At 38.5% G+C, this 22,706-nt stretch overlaps 1 protein-coding gene across 1 annotated transcript in view; it reads left to right on the top strand.

Moving 5' to 3' along the window:
* Nucleotides 1-22,706, top strand: part of cntnap2a (contactin associated protein 2a) — a 384,903-nt gene that overhangs the window by 164,438 nt on the left and 197,759 nt on the right. The window contains exon 4 of the mRNA XM_013915179.1: nucleotides 20,177-20,324. Within this exon, the coding sequence (XP_013770633.1) occupies nucleotides 20,177-20,324 (148 nt within the window). The remainder of the gene's footprint in view (nucleotides 1-20,176; nucleotides 20,325-22,706) is intronic.

Below are 22,706 nucleotides of genomic sequence, written 5' to 3' on the forward strand. Positions count from 1 at the left end.
GATTTTGACATTCTCTTCTATTCTAAATTGGATAAATTTGGTTTATCTAAAATAAACTTACAAAGATTTACACTGGTGCTTTTACAAGCTTTCTCTTTAAAATGTTTTTTTTTTATTTAAATCAGCTGTCAAGCTCTGTTCCTAACTTAGCTTTCACTAAATGTCTTGTTAACCTTGTAATGCCAAGTGTATTATATTTGATATTGTTGTTTTAAAGACCTCTGTATCGTCACTGTGACTAGCGTCATATATACAGTCAGATACATGCAGTGCTACTGTGAGCAATAAAATGCTCAAAAATGCCAGATTAAAACTCATATATACACATTTATTTACAATTATTTGTATTTATTTTAATTTGTCAGAAGGTTCAATAAACACTCCATAATTAAAAAATAAAATTATACATACAGCAAGCTTCAATGTTCCTTACTTAAGTGCAAAATCCTCTTCTTTACCTACGTGCACAGAAAAAGCAGAAAACCTTGTTTAGGATGAAAAATCTTAAGTATCACTTCAAAGCACAAGGAAATTTTATTCCCTCAGTTTAAACCAAATGTAATATGACTGTGGCTCATCTAATTGAAGATTTACTGGGTCTTAGAGGAAAGATATGACATAAGAACATCTTTCCAAAATGAGCCGTTTGCATTCAATGTTTCCCTAACAGTATGGATGTGGTTTATTTTTCTTTGGCTTTATTTTCTGTGTCTCTTGTGCCAAAACAACACATTTCCATCAATGAATTGTTAGCAAGGACTTGAGTGGGGCACCTGACAGTTTGTGATCAGCTAATAGGTTAATGGCCTTCACTGTTCACTGTTGCTGCTTTGCGAAAGGCTACAGGTGATAACAGATGGGAGACAAAAGGACAGGCCTGTCGTGAATAATGCTGATACACCAAACTAGACAGCAGAAATCTAAAACCTTGAAATGAAGGGGAGGAGACTTTTTTATGTTAATCTTAATAGTAGAGTTGGAAAGAATATGTATTTGCTTTGCTTGTTTTGTCTTTTCCCCAGTGAATCTGTAAAAGCTTGTCATGTAAATTACTGCTACTGTGCGATGTAGTGCCTTAAATAATTAGCTTTATCACAGCAGCTTTTACATGTTAACTTTAAATAATGTTTGAGGCATTTGAAATGATCAGATCTTTTGTTTTTGCTTTTGAAAACACTGCAGATGTTTTTGGGTTTTTTTAACAAAATACACAAAACCATCAGGAATGCTTTGAAGGATTTTTTATTTTTTATTTGAGATTAAAGGATATTAAAGGGAGTGATTAAACGAGTTTGCATTGCTGTTACCTTCCTATCAGCTCAAAGTTGTCTGGCAGTAGAACAGCCTTACTAATAAAGTAGTTGCTGAATGTATGTAGCGTGACTTTGCTGGAGTATACAGCAGTCGGTCCTATGTTCTCAGATTGTATATACTTCCTGTGTCTGTTTTCTGATGCATACAGTAAAGTTTCACAAATATAATTGTGCTTTTCTGCATTTCGGGAATTTTGTAAAGTTTCAAACAAAATATTTCACATTTTATTTTTACAAAACTCCTTCCAAAGTCAGTAAGATTATGATGCTTGTAAAGTGTGGTGAAAGGTTCTTATTCATTCATCACAGAGTTGAAGTAAACGTGTTATGAAAAATGGCTTAAATGTTTTGTGAACTGTATTAAGAGTGGTGAGAAGGACTTTTCTGCTGTGAGAATAATGCCAAATCAATTCAGAAAAACTGTAATACACACATGACAAAATCTCATAGTGAGATTTCTGTTCTGCAAACACATTTTTTTATCACCAATTTAAACACCGCAACTCTGTCACAGAACCGGACATTAAATATCAAATTCAACTACTATGTTTAAAATGTGTGCAGTGTGCTGCGGCATTCATGTTTGAACCACTGTTAACTTGCACGGTTACAATTCTGTCTTCTCTATCAGAATCCTTTTGAATGGCTGAACATGTAAACTCAAACCGCAGACATACAAGTGTTCATTATTTTTAGACGAAAGATGCTTTCTTCAGTTTTGGAATGATTATATGACATAAAGACACAATAAAATATGCCAGTGACAGCAATACTGTCCTGACATCTATATAAGATAGTGAGGGCATTTTAATTAAAATCTACTTGATTTCATTACACACACACACACACACACACACACACACACACACACGCACGCACACACACACGAATGCACTAAAAATGTTCTCAGTGCATTGCAGTGCTGTAACGCAGGACCTGACCCAGCATCAGGTGGGAGTAAGAACAATTCATCTGTGACTATTTAAAGCCATAGCTGGTTTAGATGATAACAATTTCCATTAAGAGTGTTAGTTTTCAGGCAATTTTATTTTATTTATTTTATTTAAAATATTTTTTAATTACATATGTAAATACAGTCATGTATGCAAAAAAATTTTTTGTTCATATATAGAAACATTTATTACTGATGTCATTTCCTCATTTTCTCCTATTTAATTATTAGATATTCAAAAGTTTTATTGCTGTACATGAAGACGTACATTTTCTTCCCTACTTCTGGTCTTACAGGTATCTAGAGTTCAGTAAATGCACTCTCACCAACTTATCTTGTTGAGTTTGGTACCAATTCTTTGCACACACTGAAACACTGTAGAGTCTCATCATGAAGTCAACCATCTACTGTATAAGCCATGACTCACACAGATTCTTCCTGACAGACCTAATTCAGAACCGAGTACTTTTTCACTGAGTGTGCACCCTTCCTCCTGAAATAAAGCCTGGGCTTCCAATCTTTCTTCTATCTCTGATGATGGGACAACATAACAAACAACCTTTTCAATCAAACAAAAGGTGGCTAAAAGGAGATCCAATGAATTTTGTTAGTTAATCTTGGTTGTGCTAAAAACCCCTAGTTTTCACTCTGTGAGTCTGCGCCCATGTAGAGGTGTGGTTTGCCAACAGACAAGGCAGGTAACCAGGCCAGTGGGGGAGCCCCTGCACCCTGACAAACGTTACACTACTGTAGTGGCAATGTGCAACGTTTGCATTAACAGTATGCGAGGCATGACCTCTCTAAAGTACTCCACCTGACTTCACTCATTAGTTTGGAAATGGCATGAATGACGCTAAACAATGAGAGACAATGAATGAGGACAGAACAGAATTAAATACTCAATGAAACAATAAAGAGGAGTTCTCCTTCTGGGAGTGAAAAAAGGAAGGAAGAAAATAAGAAAAAGGCAATATAGTTGTGGTAAACATAATTAATAATGATTAATCAAAGGCCAAATAAGTACACTCTATTGCTGTAAGTATTTGCTCATCTGCCTTCACATAAAAACTTAAATGACTTCTCATTCTTAATCTGAAGGGTTTAATATGACCGTTAACCGTTAACAGCAACTATAACAACTACAACTCTTCTGAGAAGACAGGTTTCCACAGGGTTTCAGATCATGTATGGGAATTTTTGATGATACAGATGTGCATTTGTGAAGTCAGGCACTGATGTTGGATGAGAAGGCCTGGCTCGAAAGCTCTGTTCCAATTCATCCTGAAGATGTTCGGGTTGTGGTGAGGACTCTGTGCAGGCCAGTCAAGTTCTTCCACACCAAACTCTCATTTATTTATGGACCTTGCTTTAAGCACTGGTAATGTTTGTCATGTTTGAACAGGACAGTGCCATCCAAAACTGTTCCCACAAAGTTTGGAATGTCTTTGAACCAGCAAACCCAGACTCGTCCATCGGACTGGCACACAGAGAAGCGTGATTCATCACTTTAGAGAACACGTCTTCACTGCTCTGGAGCCCCGTGGTCTGGTGCTTCACAATTCTGCATCCAATGCTTTACATTGAGTTTGTTAATGTAAGGCTTGGAAGCAGGTACTCATCCATGGAAACCCTCACCATCCATGGCCCTGCAGTGAGATTTTACGTAGCGTATCCCCTTAGTTGCCATCATTGGCCGATTGTGGCTCAAGAGTTGGCAGTTCCTCTTGTATTCGGAAGGTTGCCGGTTCGAGCCCCGGCTCCGGCAGTCTCGGTGGTTGTGTCCTTGGGCAAGACACTTCACCCGTTGCCTATTGGTGGTGGTCAGAGGGCCCGGTGGCGCCAGTGTCCGGCAGCCCCTACATTGTAGCTGTGGCTACAATGTAGCTTGCCATCACCAGTGTGTGGATGACTGAATGTAGTGTAAAGCGCTTTGGGGTCCATAGGGACTAATTAAACTGCTATACAAATACAGGCCATTTACCATTCCCAATTGCTTCTACTTTGTTATATTACCACCAACAGTTGACAGTGGAATATTTAGTAACAAGTAAGTTTCATGACTGGACTTGCTGCACGCTGGCATCTTATCAGGGTACAATGGTGGAATCCACTGAGCTCCTGAGAGTGACCTGTTCTTTCACAAATGTTTGTAGAAGATGGCTGCATGCCTACATGCTCGATTTTACACACATGTGACCCTGGAAGTGATTAGAACACCTTGATTCCACGATTTGGATGGGTGAGTGAATGCTGTGTAAATGCTCCTACTCTAGCTTTAACTCACTTGAATCCTGCAACTTCTACTAAAATGAAATTATTTAACTGGCCTAACACAGCAGGCTGGTGTGTCCAGCTTCGCAGGCCTTGGCACAACCAAGTCGAGTACAGGTGGCTGGGAATCAGAGTTTGGACACAGGCAGTTGATTGCTAGAACAAGAATTCATACATAGAATTCAGAAGAACTTTTTGAGCTGTTTTGTACTGTGATATTGTACTCAATTTATTAAGCTAAGTTGTTTATTGTGATTTGCTACTGTAAGACTAATAAAATGACAAAGTATGTCTTATCCTTTTTTCAGCTGCGGGTACTAAGCTCTGTAGATAATGTAATCCTTTTTTTTGCCTATCATGGCTTTTACTGGTTGCCATGACATATACGAATCGTTTACAGTTGAAAGTAAATTAAGCTGTTGTTTTTGTCTGCGGCATCGTAATTGTTTGCCAGTTATTATTTATTCTGAAGTATTTTTCTCCTGCTATTAACCCTGATTCATTGCCTCTAATATTTCTGCAAATACTCCAAAACACATTCATCTCTTTGGCGTTTTTGTAACTATAGCCAACTTTTTTCCCCCCTCTGTTTTGCCAAAATTTATGACATGAATATTGCTTTTTAATTTATTGCCAGTGGAATTCAAAATATTGCTTATGTAAACAAATGCAGAGCCAATAATTTTGAACTGGGCATATACCATCAATAACCCATGCAGTTACAAGGAAAAACTGAGCACATGGATTCTCTGCCTCTTGGCTTATTTAGATGTCGAGGAGCTGCAGAATCTACACAAATGAATGCACACATACATGCAGACATACTTGCACTCCTACTAACCCCTGCTGATAATTAAGCCTGGGCAAAAGTTTAGACCTGTTTTGTGAAGTATGTGGCTGTTTGTGTGTAAGTGGTGATGATATCGGAGCAATCAGTGCTATTGATCAAAGAGATAGGTGGGGGGTGGCAGGTCGCTTAAGCCAACTCTCACACACACACACACACACACACACACACACACACACACACACACACACACACACACACACACACACACACAGAGAGAACTACCATCAAGCCATCAAGCCCTGTTTCAGCCCATTCAATCACATTCGGCTCAATCCTATACACCACTGGATGAGGCTCACACAGTGATCCCCAGAGAGCAAACCGCCTGTCCTGCACTTTTATGTATGAAGGTTCTATTCAAGAACCTTTTGCCACCAATCACCACCTGCTATTACTCCACGCTGATGACTTAACTCTTTCACTGCCAAACTAAGAGAACAACTTTTTAGTTAAAGCAAGTGTGCCACTTCCAATATAACTGCCGTGAGTGTGCAATTCACTGAGAAGGATGACTGCTAAAGGCCTGGAAAAAGCTGTATTGGATGTGTGAAAAACAGTGTTTTTAATAACACACTAATGCACTTCCAAGGAATCAAATGACACAGATGACTGATTGTAATAATTAAAGCACCAAATGCCTAAGTAGAAGACAATGCCTAAGAGCTTATGAGTTACTGAATTACTCAAATAAAAAAAACTGTCCCAACAGGGCAAAACTATTTTGTTGGACTTTAGTTGGCACAATATTACCATAAGCAGCATAGTATATTTTTAGGTATGCACGTGTGTGCTTGTGCTGGTGTTTGAGAGACCTGTAGAAATTGTCTGCCTGTGAACATGTTTTACCGATGCAAAAGTGCAGCACCTGTGATAGATACAGCTTTATATTTTTATAGGTTGGCTCAAAAGGAAAGATGAGCTTGAAGATGTGAGTGGTCTAGCACATGAGTATTGAGCTAAGTGCTCAATTTGTTTAATTGTAAATGGATTTACAATAATTTATATTATTATTTTATATTATTTATATTTACATTTCATATATTTGAAATATTTATATTTCAATTTTTCAGAACTTTTACACGATAATACACACATATACACACATACAGTGATGCATACAGTGCTTTATGGGTGTATTATCTAGTAATGGTGTACTCTTTTTAATCACTCATTAAAAGCTTTTTGTCTACTTAAATTGCTGCTTATGGTTATAACTGCTTATAATTAACCATTACTACTACTATTAATACAAAACTACCTTTCGCTTAATATCTCTATTTTTGCCGTTTCTTTTGGTTTACGAATCTAAACTCCAGGAATAACAGCAATTTTTAAACAACGAAAAACAAAAGAAAAACATCTTTTTCTGCCTTCTTTTCATCATCTGCCGCCATCTAACCCTATCCCTAGCCACACCAACACCTCTTCATGTTCTCCTTCACTACACTGATGAACCTTCTTTATAGTGTTCCTCTTTTCCTCTTGCCTAGAAGCTTTATCTTTATTCATTTGTCCAGTATATCCACTGTCTCTCCTCTGCACATGTCCAAACATCTCAGCCTTGCCTCTTTAACTTTGCCTCCAAAGTGCTCAATGTGAGCTGTCCCACTGATATACTCATGTCTAATCTTGTCCATGCAGGTCACTCCCAGTGGAAATCTTTAGAGATCCATCTCTGTGACCTTCATCTTCACTTCGTGTCATTCTGTCAGTGCCAGTAACTCCAGACCTTACATCATACCAGGTCTCACTACAATCTTGTAAACCTTCCCTTTCACTCTTGATACTATCCTTTTGTCACAAATTGTCTCCACCTGCTCCACCCTGCCGGCACCTCTCTTCTTCATGTTTCTTGTGCACTGTCTGTTGCTTTGGATGGTTGACCCCAGTATTTAGACTTGTTACACCTGCTTCCTTCTCATTCACACACATGTATTCTGTCTTACCTATGCTGACTTTCATTCATCTTCTCTCCAGGGGATACCTCCACTTCTCCGGGCTCTCTTCCACCTGCTCCTTATTCACACTACAGATCACAATGTCGTCTGTGAACATCATAGTCCATGGAGTGTCCTGCCTGACCTCATCTGTTAACCTGCCCATCACCATCACAAACAAGAAAGGGCCCAGAGCCGATCCCTGATGTAATCCCACCCCCACCTTAGACTCATCTGTCACTCCAACTGCACTCCTTACCACTGTCACGCTATCCTCATACATGTCCTGCAGCAACCTCAACATTCTTCTTATTGTATGACTTCCTCATACAGTAGCACAGTTCCTCTTTTGGCTTTCTCTAGAAACGCAAAGGCAAAGTGGGGGTCCTTGTTTATATTTCTCCATAAAAAAGAAGAAAAGACAAATTTGAAAACTAATTGTGAAATTAGAAGCAGTTACAAGATGTACTGTTATGGATATATCTTGGCTACGTTAGAAACCTGCAGAAAAACAAAGAGTAGGAGATGGATTTTATTATTCCATAGTTACAGCATCACACTTTCTTCATGTAACCCCAAAAGAAAGAAATCAAGAAATCAAAATGCAATGCGTACCGAATTACGACAAGACATTAAAAATAAATTAACACATTTATAAAGTCAGAATTCTCCTCCATAATGTCATTTGCCATTAGTCTCTATCAGATAGTACCAGGAGGCCCTCTCCTACATTGCCAGATTGTTTATTCATGTGGATGAGATGCTTGAAGCTGAAAGTACACTAGGTCAGTTGACAGTAATGTATGTATCCAATAAACTAGCACAGCCGCAGCCTCATCTTAAGCTGATACAGCATCAAAAGGGAACAAGTTAATAATAGTTTCTCACTGGACTGGTGAAAAATAGTCTAGTCTTTGAACAGCTCTAAAACACGGCATAAGTTTCAGCATCCCAAAACATCCTTCTTATTACCAGTTTATTTTCTGTAATGTATTATTGTGAAGTGTTCAGAAAAAAGCCCCTCAACCTGATGTGAAAGTAAAGTTAGATTACTGGAAGCATAGAATGTACTTTAATACATTAGAACAGACACTGGCTGTTAAAATTGAGGTAAGCCAGAAGGAGACACCTGTAAATATTGATGATGAAAGTAGCTAACACAATCATGCCTACTACTAACATTTATAGAGATATTGCTGTCACAGTTTAGCCTGAACAAAATAACGAAGTACATGCTGTGAAATAGATGTTTTTACTGTAAATTGATAAGAATATTTGAAAGCAATGCAATAAAACCCAAAAAAACCTTCCATGGCCTTTGTGCATGGAAGCACATTATCTTGTATCTTGTCAACTAGTCATTGAGACATGAGGAATAAGGCTGGTAAATTGCAGTACAAACATTTTTTCCCAAGAGTGGCTACAGATCTTCTTGTGTGTAACAAACACAGAGAGAAACACTGTACAGGTATTTTTTTAGAATCCTTGCATTCAGTAGTTTTAACATTAACAAGCGCTGCACTTAAAAAAAGCATCCTCTGGCTTCTCTCACCCATAAGCTGATAGAATAAACTTTCGATTTGTCCACTTAATACTGGTCATTTAAATCAGATTCCTCAATGATGGTACTACGTAAAATTTCCCGCCAGGTACAGGATAACATTTCCAGTGTAACTTAGTCAGTGTCAACATAAATAAACTAAAGCAACGATTTACACTTCTTTCTTTTAGCTGAACTAAAACAACTGCTATAGCCTTCCGTGGATGTAGAGCAATGAAATAGATTTGGTTAAAGTAAATAATGGCGACACAACTTGATTATGTTGCGAACATGTATCTCAGCCTGTGCCATTCGCAGCCACATTGCTCAGGTATTTACAGATGAAATTGTGCTGAAGCCTTGCTAAAAAGGTGTCAGGAAATGTGATGCTGTAATACACTGCGAATGTAATGCTTCGCTCTTGCCAGAACAGCTGAGGCTCATTTTATTCCTCTCTCTGTGCTAAAGGCTGTATATAAAACTGAACCTAATGATGTTGAAACAAGCACGTGCGAGCTTATGTGAAAGTGTTAGTGTTCGAGCTCGAGTGGAGCTCATGCGCTTACCTTTGTCCAATTGTGATCGAATGTGTGTGTTCTCAGGAGGGAGGAGTTGCTAGACTGTGGCTCGTCAGGTAAATGAATGGTGATGCCTCCGTGTCTCAGTGGTGGGGACTAATTCAGTTTCAAAAGCTGCAGAGCATGCACTGATAAATCATGCACCTGGATTTATGCACCAGTGGAACACATTCTCTCGCTCGCTCGCTCTTTTTTTCTTTCTTTTTCTCTCTCTCTCTCACTCCCTGCTTACCTTTCTTTGCATGTCAGCCTAGTATTTATTTCACTGGGTGTTGCCAAGTGCCTTGGAGCCACCTCAGTCTTCACGACCAATAGGCAAGTTAATGAGTTAAATTTAGATTTGAGAAAACAAATAGAAGATGGCAATACAATAAGCAGTCGCCATCAACAGGAAATCCTTTAAGTCAATTTGTGTAAGTAAAAAATATGTTTGAAATTTTCACCAGAAGTTATATATTAACATTCAAATGAGCTCCAATTAAAATGGTTTGCTACCTAAATTATTAAGGGCTCCATGAGCTTAACGTAATGTGTAAACAAACAGAATGAGTCAGAGTGAGTCAGTGCCCCCAAAACCTCACAGTAAAGATCAAGGTTAAGGTTGATCTGGTTTAAGGTGGGGAAATAAAAAATAATCTAATAAACAAGTCACTAAATCTGTAGTAAAAGTTGTACATCTTAAATGAAATGGTTCTAATTCCCACCTCTGATTTTCACTTTTGAGGCATTGCAGTTTGACTTATTTATGTGTGAAATTTCACAGTCACATCTGAGATAGAAAAGCAACGCGAATGAAATGAAGTGCTGACTTTTTGAACTTGGATGATCTTCCGTGCTGCCAGGCTTCAATCGCCGTCCATGTTTTTGCATTTTATTAGATGCAGACATCAAGTGCCTCATGCATTTACATTTTAGGCTTTTGGCAGACAGGAGCTTACATTAGGAGGAAAATGAATAAAGCAAGAAACTAGAAAAACACCAGTAAAGCAGGTCAGTGCTGAAAACAAGGAAAAAAGAAAAACAGAGAAAGGATATTGCCAAATAGACAAATATGTAATGAAAAACAGTGCTTAGAGTATCTTCCATATATCAGGTAATGTCAAAGAGGAGGGATACCTACGAGCATACAGTAGGTTCATCTAAAGAACTCTTGCAAAGCAATACAATATAAATATAAATATAATATAAAATATATGCAGATATTATTTTGTATACTGCACAAGCTAACATCATATTTACATTTTAAGTAAAGTTAAGTTTTTGGCAGAAAACCATCAAAGCTTGTTTATTAATTTGTTTATGCCCCTTTTGAACAGTGACACTAAAATTAAATAAGGGTATCTTATTTAATCTAATGTAAGAAAATATGATGAAAAGAGCATTATCTAACTGGCTCCTATCTCCCTCCTAAAGTTATATTTAGCACTGACAAACTTGCAGCCTGTTAAATGTCAGCTTGTTACTGAGTAATCAGGAGATGTGTTTCACATCTCAGCAGGGGTGCCATCATAGTTTCACTTTGTATTTACTGAGATTTAGGTTTGTTTTGATTATTAAAACTGTCATGTCACAATATTTTTAAAACTTTACTCATGATGAATTTGGCGTGAACAAAGCCTGAAATGTTGAAATATTTCCTTATGAAACTTTAGAGTAAAAGCATGTTTTTTTCAATTGGAGGACTAGAGGAAAGAGAGTTGTTATGGGAACCAAAATATGATCCTAATTCTTTGCACTTGACATAGCTTTGACATTGCTGGCAGAACTCGATGGCTTGATGTTACACACCAAACAGATGTTTTCAGTGCACTCTACAAGGACAACAATTTCTAAACCTTTTTGATACAAATTATTATTATAATTATTGTGACCTTTGAAATTGGAGGTCATAATGCTACCGCTTATCAGCAGCATAATCGAGCAGAATAGAGCGCTGAAGCCATGCTGGATGAGGATTTCCCCTCCTGAAGTCCATATGGAAGAACAGGATAAAAATGGTCATAGAGTCAACATAATGTCAACATGATCATCAACGTCCTGTCAAGAATAAAGTTGGCAAAAGGACCTCCTAAACTTAGATCAAAATGCAGAGATGAGTAACGTAAAACTCTCCAACCCATCGAAAGGGCACGCCTCAGCGGGGTAGTTGGTTCAATCTCCCTTTTGATCAAAGAAAGGCTGAACAAAGAAAAGAAGAATGCCATTTTTAAAGTGCAGAAATACATTGCACTCCATAACAAAGTAATCAAAATGAGGGCACATAATCATCTTTGATCTTATTCTGTCCTTGTGTGTGTAAAACACACAGGCAAAATAAGTCTTTCCTTCTCAGCAAACACAAAGACTTTTTAAAAGAATATATTTCTCGAAAATAACATTAAATTTTCTTACTTTCTGTTTTGTTATGTGTATATGCTATACAGTAGTATGTAAACATTATGCAGTATTAGAAGTATGCTTTTTTCTTAAACAATTTCCAATATTATCCATGTTGCACTTAAGCTAATCTTCCTACACCATGGAGTCTCACTTGAACTAGTTACAAAAAGCCTTGAATGTCTTAATAATTCAATTCAGTTCAATTATGTTTTATTTATTTAGCACCAAATCACAACAATCACCTCGAAGCACAGCAGTCATATGAATAATGACAATACCCTTCATGTCAACTAGAAATGGTTTCAAGTAGCCTTGTTTTATGAAGGTGAACACCATCTTTTTCTGTGACCTAATAGGGGTCTGACTGCATTGAATTCCTGCACAAGCCCAAGTACATGATTGGGCATGATATTATGACCATCTGGCTACTATTGTGCTGGTCCCCCTTCTCCTCCAAAAACAGCCCTGACCCATTGAGGCATTTAGGTCTTCACTAGACCCTTGAAGGTGTGTTATGGTATCTGCCACCAATATTTTAGCAACAGATTATTCAAGTCTTGTAAGCCCTGATTTTGCACCTCCAAAAATGGGACTTATTCATTTAACACATCCCACAGATGGATGGCCACCTTCTTCCATTGCTCATGGTCCAATTTTAATGCGCGTTGTTGGTGCTTTCAGTGGTCGACAACTGCTAAGAGATGTCCTGATTAACAGCCTAGTTGGTATATTGTCATTCAGAATTTTTAACTTCTGTTTACTCTCTCCTTAGCACTTTACTTCGATCCATTATAAAGACTCTTTGGTACATTATAACTACTTTCATCTCCAGGGAGAGACAGTCGATAACACAACCATTTGTACATATGTTTTTTGGGGTTTTTTTTACATACTGCCCCCCAGTGGCAGTAGACAGGCCTGCAAAGACATACATACTGTACATCAGTGCAAAACCATTGCACCATCAAACTGAGCCATTAAGGATAATTACACTCTGTCCTTGTAGTCATGATAGCTGCGTCCTAGCAGAAAGTTGTGTCAAAATGTTCTTAAGTACCAGTTTTCTTACTGATTATTAATTTGGTGCTAACACCACTAATAACGTGACGTAATACAAAGATGAATGCGTTCTCCCATGTTTCATTGAATTCAAGCCAGCACTTCCCAAGTTACTAATGAGTCAAGTCACAGATGGAGATGATCCATTGCTACCATCCAAACAGCAACTGCTGTCTACTGTTGAAATGAATCGGGGAAAGACTCCAGGAGGTTCATTTACATCATACGAAATAAGGCACACTTATTTGATATTAATGTAAGATTATTAAAAGGTTTAGCATTCAGAGTGATGCGTGCATTCATGATTTGTGTTGATTCTTTATGCCTTACTCTTACTGACTCAAATTCCTGACACTGGTCAAAACTGCATCTCAACATAAAGAAGACAAACTTGTTTGTTGACCAGTGTTTATCCCCATACATAAGCAGTTTCTCATTCACTCACACTGACTGTTGATGAACAGCTGCTGTCGACCACTAAATGAGTTATCACTATCAGTTAGTTATCAGCATTAAAGTCCAAAATGTTTGAATTGAACTAATCAGAGGAACACTGCTGCTTGAAGTCATGGAGATTACTTTTTATGACTTCATCTTTTTTTTTTCTTTTAATCGGCCCTGATATAAAGTCTGCCTTTTAACTTTTAAGTCTTTATCTTGATTGGCTGCAGCAACTTCACAGAACTTGAGTGTCAGCCTATTTAATGTCAATTCATTCTAAATAAAGAGTTGAGAGTGGAAATTAAAATTTGCTGAGCGAGAATAACGAAGATGATGAATTCAAATAAGCCTTTTTCAGACATGCACTACTCTTCATTAATCTGATGACATCTCAACGTGTCAGCTTTATATCTGTATGAGCACCCTGGTATCTCTTCCTTAAGTCTGACCAGAATGCAGTTTATTGGACAGCCATATACTTGTGTCTCACTAAAGCACTCTAAAGATTGTCCTAAACACCAATACCTTGCACTGTGCACATCAAATTTTATTTTCAGACATTTGTCAATGATAGTTCTCTCCACATACATAGAGAATGTGTGATCATGCTATGTCAATTCTAAAAAGTGCTGATCTTTTACACACATGGAAGTCATTGCAGAAGTGCTTCGGCTTACTCTGACACTGCCGTAGGAGACCTACAGTTTGTAACCATGAAGATCATCAACATGAATAATATGAACAAAAGTAATGGGTTCTTTATTTTTAAACTCAGGCGTTTCAAGTCCCATCGCCACAAGTGTATACAATCAAGCACCTAGCCATGCAGTCTGCCTTTATAAACATTTGTGAAATAATGGTTGTTCTAAAGAGCTCACTGGATCCTAGAATAACAGGATACCACTATTGCATCTTTTTTGTCTGCTAATGAAATATCTTCCCTCCAAATAAAACGTTTTAAGACGTATTGTTTCAAAGTAGAAGGAAGCACACCACTCCAGCTGCAAAGTGGTAGAGTTGCAGAGCCCAGTCACCTAGTCGAGTGTTGAGACACATAGTAGTACGTTAAACTTGCCAGCGCTCTGTTGACTCAGACTTGCAAACCTTCTGAGACATTAACATCAGCACAAAAGCTGTGTGCCAAGAGCTTCAAGACATGGGCTTCCTTGGCTTAGCATCTCCTTTAGATTTAATGTGTAGATGGCCCAGTGCTTTTGTCCATACTGGTATAAAACAACCTATATTTGTGACTGTGTAGCATATCAGTGACACTGGTATTATTACATATGGAAGGTCTGAAAAGCATGGAACTATGGAGAAAGGGTAGATCCCAGTGAGTCATAAAAGTTTCTTTACAACTTAAGTGGCTGTAATGAAATTTTAATTGGTCTGGCAACAGTTTCAAAATGGTACTTGTGTGGACAGTGTATAAAAAATAGCACTGAGGTAAAATTCCTCTTTCCTACTGTCTTAATGTTGTATGATTAATGAGGACTGTAGAAACCATGTTATATCAACAGTGCACTGATGGTTTTCACTTTTTTCTTGATACTGATACTGACATGATACTGTAAAACTATTGCATGTCACTTACATCAGGTCCAAACACATGTACACACACGTGTTTTCTCCTGCATGTGTGTAAATTTAAGGGAAAATGTGATGAAGGTTTCTTGCTAAAATTTCCTTCATAAGTACTTTATATTTTTTTCACTCTTTCTATTACTATACAGTAATTAATGAGCCCAGAAAGCAGTGTGTGGAAAAAAGTATTGGTATGAAATGTACTAGAAGTGTTTTTCATTTTTCCTTAATAATGTATGCAAAGCAAAGAAAAGATTCAATTTTCCTTTGTCACCAATTCTTTGGGTGCCCATTTTAGCAGGTAAAGCCATTTAATTGGCGACTGAACTAACTATCTGGCACATACGGATACAAAATGAGATCATTCTGAACTGTTCCAATAAAAGACTATAAAGAGTCTCTGAAGCAGCTTATCGTGCCTTTGATGTACAGAAATCAACAGAAGTGCACATAACAATGGAAGGACATACATTCGTTTTAATCAAACTTTCAGATTTGCAGTTCAATTCACTGTTCAAACTTGTAAAGCAAGAAATGTGTTGCCAAAAACAGACATGGCAGAAAGTCTATATAAACAAAACTGAAGCACAAACATATACAAGGATGTACAACTAAGAAAAATATTATTACATTTCTAAGCATAAATCACCACTGAAGAGAAAGAACTAAGAAAACAAAACATGAACAAAAATATGATTGAAATACAACAACAAAAAACAATACAAAAAATACAAAACCATTACAGGAAATAGCACAGATCAAGTTCCTCATTCAGCTCATTGAGCCCATCTGGAGCTGCAGACTCAGATCAAAAATCCATTTAGCTTCTGCCTGCAGCAGAAGTTGGTTGTGGTCCTCACCCCTAGTGGGATACTTGATTGACTGTGTAGCCCAGAATTTTAATTCTGTCAGCAAGTGTCACGAAACAGTAAGAAGAGATTTCCTATTGAGGCTTTGTGTGTAGCACGGTATACTCTCAAGATGTTAGGCACATGCTGTAGTATGTAACACCCAGCCCACTTTAAAACATTTTAAAGATTCATGACTTCAATTAAGCATTACTAGAATTTGTCCTATTTTCCTGGCACAGACACAGCCACCCACAGGGCTTCACAGAAACACAAATTTCTCTATGGTCCTTCTGTTTTGTCTCGTACACTTGTCAATAAAAACAAAAGACCAGACCAGGCCGGACTGATTTCCCCTGCCTGTTTGGAAGGAACATACACATAGATCCACACACACACACAATAGCCCTGACTCTGGGCTGGTCTAACAAAGAGTCCAGCAGCAACAAGCAAATGCCAGAAAATAGCTTTCACTTGTTGTTTCTCAGTATCTAGAGATCTGTTCTCTGGAAGGGCCTCTCTCTGGCTGTCAAAACGCAGACACGCAGCACAAACAGAAATATGCTCGCACATATACAGACTGATTTTCAGTGAAACAAAAAAGAGAGAGAAGAGACAGAAAGGACAGATGCTCATTCAGGAAATGAAAACATGCAGCCAGGGAAAATAAGTAAGCGGGTGAGGAGTAGCAATGAGGGAGAGCTTTTGAGCAGTTAGATAATGGGCGTGTGGAGAATTTTGCCAGGGTCTGTTTATGAGAGCGAGCATGCCGACGTGGATGTCTATCTCGTATACAAGCGAAGTGTGTTTGTGTATGTCAGACAGAGCAGACCACAGGGGTATTTTTTTGACCAGCTGTAGGAAAGTGATTGGCTTGTTCTTTCTTGAATGACAGCCCCTGTGCTCCAAATGGTCAGCACAGAGACTGGCTGGTTCTCAGCTTCCCTCATTATTTTCTTTTCCAAGTCAAGATTTCTTTCATTGCTTTTCTCCCACTGATCTCGTGGACTGCTGAAATCATGCGTGTGTCCTTTACTAACTTACACTGTTCTAAACATTCCAAAATATGATGCACATCCTCACAGAACTACATAAAATAGCAGTAAATATTTTTCTCAAGTATCAAGTAAACCAACTAATCTAACATTAACTGTACATATCACTGACATACATAGTAGGCAGAATCATGCAGAAGTATGTGCAACTCTGCACGCATGCACATAGCAGCTAGTGAGTAAACTCTGAAATTTGCTTCAGGCACTTTGTGGCCTTTGTTGCCGTAAATTACCTCAGTTCTTGATTAAACAAAACGTCAAAGTGTCTAAGCTCTAAAGTTGCTTATAAAACACGCACACGTGCACACACCTCAACATAAACTGTCACACAGGCAGTCACACACATATATTTCCAATTACTCATTGGTTTGCCGCTTAATGATTTGACTTTGGAGTAGAGGGAATTAAATGGTTCACTAGGCAGACTTTTGCAAGGTGTTCAGCATCCACAGCTTTTTCCTCATCTTCATCCTCCTCTTCTCTTCCCTATCCTGCCTTCTGCCCCCCACTCTGCATAGTAATGCCTTTGAATTGAGCTGTTCATTCAGCCAAGCACAGATAAGTGTAGAAAGCGGGATGAACACAATAGGGAAATAGAGGGGGGGAAAAAAGAGGATGGGGGGATTGAGCTTTTGGGTGAAGAAAAAAAATGGTTTTGTTCTCTCTCTTTTTCTTTTTTCTTTTTCTTTCTCTGGTATAACTTGACAAGGGCAAGGAGAGTAAGGTGACAGCTGGACAAAAAGGAATTGAAGTCATCTGCATGCAGCCAGAAAAATTGTCAGAAGATTTTTTTTCCTCTTTCGTTATTTTATACCCAACGATGAGGCGATCTTAACAGTGACATCAGGTTTTAACATTTCATAATTGCTTAAATGGCAAGGTGGTGCATTGGCAGTCTGTATCTATATGTGTGCATGGATGCTTGTGTGTATTTATGAAGATTGTAGATATAACTGTCATTGTGCTTCATATCAGAAGCCAACACTACAGGCAGTTTGGAAACAGAATACTGAAGGACAAACATGCAATAGAGAGCACAGGAGAAGAAAGCTTGAGAAGATTTAACAGCAAAAGAAAAAGATAAGGGTTAGAGGGGAAGAAGCTATTGTAGAATTGCACAAACAGCTCCAAAGAGTAACGCTAGCCCAGGTGAATAAAGGAATATCTCAGTTATGGAGACATTTCAGACTTCCAGTGTTTTGATGATGCGGTATGCAACTATGAAATGAGCTCAGCGCACATTGTTTGAAGTCATAACAGGCTCCCCGAGTGCTCAAAGTTACCAGTGCTGTGCTGACTCAAAAACCTCCTCTGGTATTAACATCAGCACAAAAACTATGTGACAGGAGCTTCGTGTCATGGGTTTTCATGACCTAGCAGCTACTGTCCATGTAATCTGTAGGTACTCCAGTCCTTTTTTTTCTATAGTGTGGAAGCTACTTTAAAAAGTACCGATATAAGCAGCGATTACACCTGGCAACTTCCACTTAATTGCTATGATTTAAAAGAAGAGAAAAAATGCTGTTTCCAGTCAACTTACTTTAAAAAGCAAATTTAATGTAACTTTAAGGTTTGCATTGCTGAATCATCAGTTACCAGTCGTTGCACAAGTTAAACAGTATTGTCTTTCACATGATCAGAGTGGCTGCTTGATCTGTTGCCTAGCCACTGATGGATGTGTCCAAACTTCCTGCAGAACCACGACAATTTGTGGATTTGTGAGATTTTATGTCTTTAGGTGTAAAAGCCATAACTCTGGCTATGTCATGGTCAGGAGCATAACTATTAATGTGCTTGCTGTTTTTATTTATTTATTTACTTACTTATTTATTGGTGACATACATACAATACCATGCTGCAACCTTCTCTTTCAAAAGGCATACTTTATTTATTCCATAAACCTTTATGGAATAAATAAAGATTAAATATGAAACTGAGAGGAATTCATTGATAAAAGAAGCACTGTCCACTCCTTCACAACAGTGGAAGTTCAGTAGCTCTGAGCTAAGTGTGAACTCTTGACCATTTCCTCCTTTTGCAGATAGCATATCTTCAGGGGTACACTCTTGGGTCACTGAAGAGTCAGCTGAAAGCAGGCTGTCTGTGCAAGTTATTTTTTTCCCATACACTCATGCTCTGCCCTGCCCACTCCATGTCTTATCTGAAATAACACATGGCTGTCTAGTGTCTTGCTCTCTTCTAGTTACCTGCTAGGCTATTAATGAGGCTTCTCCCCAGTGGTGTGTGCAAACTGTTCTGTGCATGTGTGTGTCGAAAGTAATGCATGGGGGAACGGGGTTGTGTTGTGTGTTTATTTCAGAGAGCAGAGGAGAATGCACAGAAGTGAAAATAGTTCAGGGACTGTGGTGAGGTGGATTAGTGGGCGGTTAGAGGTTCTCCCCGTCATGTATCAGGTCAAGTGAAGGAAGAGAAACTAAGTAGGAGGAAAGAAAACAAGAATGATGTAGTGAGAAGAGGAGATCATTTTAACGAGTGCCTCTTTTACTCATCCAGTGGGATTCTATAGTATTTGGTGAAGTGAATGCCATCCTTGTCTCATTTCTCTTTTCCATGTAAATACAATTTATTTTTTTTAGTGGGTGGTAAAGACTCCAGTCAGTCACATTTAAGTCAAAACAGCAAAGGGGGAATGCACTGTCAGGAAATGTACTTCAGTAGCCTGTCATTGAAATTTGACATCAAATAATTATGCTTACAGCAAAACATTGGAGAGCAGCTCATGCTGTCAAGCCATGATGTGTACAAAACAACCAGCACATGTTCAGTCATGGAACTGCAGCCACACTGGGGCTGTGCAGATACACTTAAAATTGCAGATAAATACGACATTTTAATTAGGCATCACTGCAATCCTAGAAGTGTTAATTAGGCATTATTTGCTTTTCAAGATGCCTTTTTTTTTTAATAAGATGAGTTTTTAGACAGTATACCAGCTGTGTGGAACAAAGGGCTAATATAGCAAAGAACTGTAAACCTCATCAGTTACAAGCCTCTATTACTTGTTGGGACACATAAATCAGTCTAGATATGAATTGATGTGAGCAGGGAGTTTCTTAATGCATACGCAGCTTAATACAATATGCAATTTACTCCTAACATTCCCTACGGTTAGACTGTCCTATGGTGGGCATATTAGATATGTAGACTCATAATTATTTTGTATGTTTTGTGAGTGAGCACCTTCAGGGTAGGATGTGGTGAGTGGAACAAATACTCTTGTTCTGAAGTCCTGAAGCTGCTTGTTTGTCTTCAGGCTTGTGGCTTTGATGTATTTAATTTGTGTGTGTTGTGTGTGTGTGTGTGTGTTTCTCTCTATGTCTGTGTGTATATGAATGATTATGTTCATAGGCTTTCTCTGGGAACTCCAACTCAGAGAGTGCAGTTCGCCATGAGCTCCAGCAGGGAATCGTGGCTCGCTTCCTTAGGCTCATCCCGTTAGAATGGAGCGAGGAGGGACGGATTGGTCTGCGAATAGAAGTTTACGGATGCTCCTACTGTGAGTGGAGATAAACACACACACACACACGCACACACAAAGACACACACAAACAGGTTTGGAGAACACCTGCAATGTCTCTTTTATATTTCTCTTACACACACGGCTAATCTAACACCTGTAACACCTTGAATCTTCACACATTATTAGACAGAACAATAATCAAAGGTGGAGGCATTCATTTGCATATTAATTGCTTTACAGTCACTTGGTTGGTCTGGAATCACAACACTCAGATACAACAGCCGTTTAAAGAAACCAGATAGATTCCACTCCTAAGTAAATATACTCCTAGTAGCCTCACAGGCTTTAAACATGTGCAGCCTAGCACTTAGCATTTCAAATTGTGGATCCATGTGGAGAACCTAATGATGGTTTGTCAGCTCCAATCAAGGCACAATGGAGCTATTTCTGCATGTGAATTAAACACAATCCCAGCATGAAAGGCTGCCACGATACATACATGCACAAATAAAATCAATTTGCAGCAATATGCAGAGCACGGCTGCAAACTCGCAAACATGTACAGATACACAAACACTCATACACTGTCTCTCGCTTTCTAACAAATGCATCATCCAGGGAACTGGCTCTCTTGCAGCCTCTTTGCCCTCATCCTATTAAAGGCTGCCAAATTGATTCTGATAACAATTTTCAATTAAGGCTCTGCATAAATTACGGTTATAAGTGACACACATACATCTTTCATTCGGGAGATGTGATTGCACTATGCGTGGATATGTTTGTGAGGGAGGGGGTGTGCGCGTGTGCGTTTGTGTGCGTGAATGCAAGGGCATGCGTTGTATTCCAGTCAGTCCTCGGTTCATTGATTATATTTTCCTTGTTTCATTTCCTTCCCATGTCAAAAGAAAAGCATGACAGTAATGATAAGGACCACGAGATGTGCTGCACATACACTTAACACATACAGATGCACACATGCGTGCATAGGCACTCCTAGCATGAGCAACACAGCCATTCAGTTCATTTCAAGCTTATACACATTACTTCTCCCCACACATTTATAATCACACTTAGCTCATTTTGTTGGTATTGTCATTTGACTTTTCTCACACATCAATGGTGTCAGTGATCCTAACATGGAATTGCTGGGGCTTTGTTTTTACCTAAGACAATAAGAGATAATGTATTTTGAACAGATCTGGTGAAAGAGCTAGCTTTAAAACATAATAGAATTGGAACAATATCTGGATGCAGTTTTCCAAATTTGGAAAAAGTCATAGTATTCCAGTAACACTCAGCAAGATATATTTCTCAAATTTAGCAAAAGAAATGTAGGAACAATCAATAACTTACATAACATTGGGCATGCTGTCAAGCACCAGTGGTTCTGGAGTATTTGAGCAGGATGTGAAACATACCTTATGCAGCCTATACCCGCAAGCACTTTGAGAAAGAGGTTACCACTTTACTTTAGACAGCAGAAAAAGTTAAATTGGGCTTGATCCAAACTCACTGTTTCACATTGGCATTGGCAGTTCTCTGTGTGAGGGGCAGAGGCGAATGGTCAGACTGCTTTGAGCTGATAGGAAGGCAGCAGTATCTCAAATAACCAGTCATTACAGACGAGGTATGCAGAATAGCACCCCCAACATGTTGAACCATGAAGCAGACGGCTACAGCATCAGAGGCCTACACAAAGAGCTACGAATAGGAGCTAAGAATAGGAAACTGATATTACCATTTGCACAGACTTATCAAAACTGGACAACAGGAAACCAACAGGTGGACCATTCAGATAGCAGGGTCAGAATTTAATATAAATAACATGAAAACATGGATCCATCCTGCTTTCTTTCAAGGCTCAGGCTGCTGTTGGTGGCACACTTTAGGGCTCTCGGTGCCAACTGAGTATCATACTTGAGTATCACTGCTGACCATGTCCATCCTTTATGACTACAGTGCACCCATCTTCTGATGGTTGCTTCCAAAGCATATCTCAAAACTCAAATCATCTCAAACATCTTAAACATGACAATGAGTGCCTCCAATCTCTCTACCCTTGAAATTTTGAAGTTAAAGGCAGAGACCAGGTGTGACATCCCTTGCAGTTAGTTGCTGTCTTTCAGCTTTGCTTAATTGAGAAAGCAATAAAATAAAAACAGGAATAAAGCACCAACGAGACAGTCTGGAGTCATTTTTGACTGAACAGCATTGAAGTGCAGCCCAAACCAGACAGGGAAAATTTACAATTTATAAATGTATAAATGAACAAAAACATAGTTACTTCATTTCATTAGCAACCAACTTTCAACCTTGAGCAGCATACTTTTAAGGCTGGAAGCAAGTAACAAAATAATACATAGCCTATTAGCTTTTTTAAAAGGTAGTGCACATTTTTCTCTCTGAAAACAGCATGGC

The sequence above is a fragment of the Pundamilia nyererei genome, unplaced genomic scaffold, assembly GCF_000239375.1.
Source record: "Pundamilia nyererei isolate P.nyererei 1_Seehausen unplaced genomic scaffold, PunNye1.0 scaffold00007, whole genome shotgun sequence".
Lineage (NCBI taxonomy): Eukaryota > Metazoa > Chordata > Actinopteri > Cichliformes > Cichlidae > Pundamilia > Pundamilia nyererei.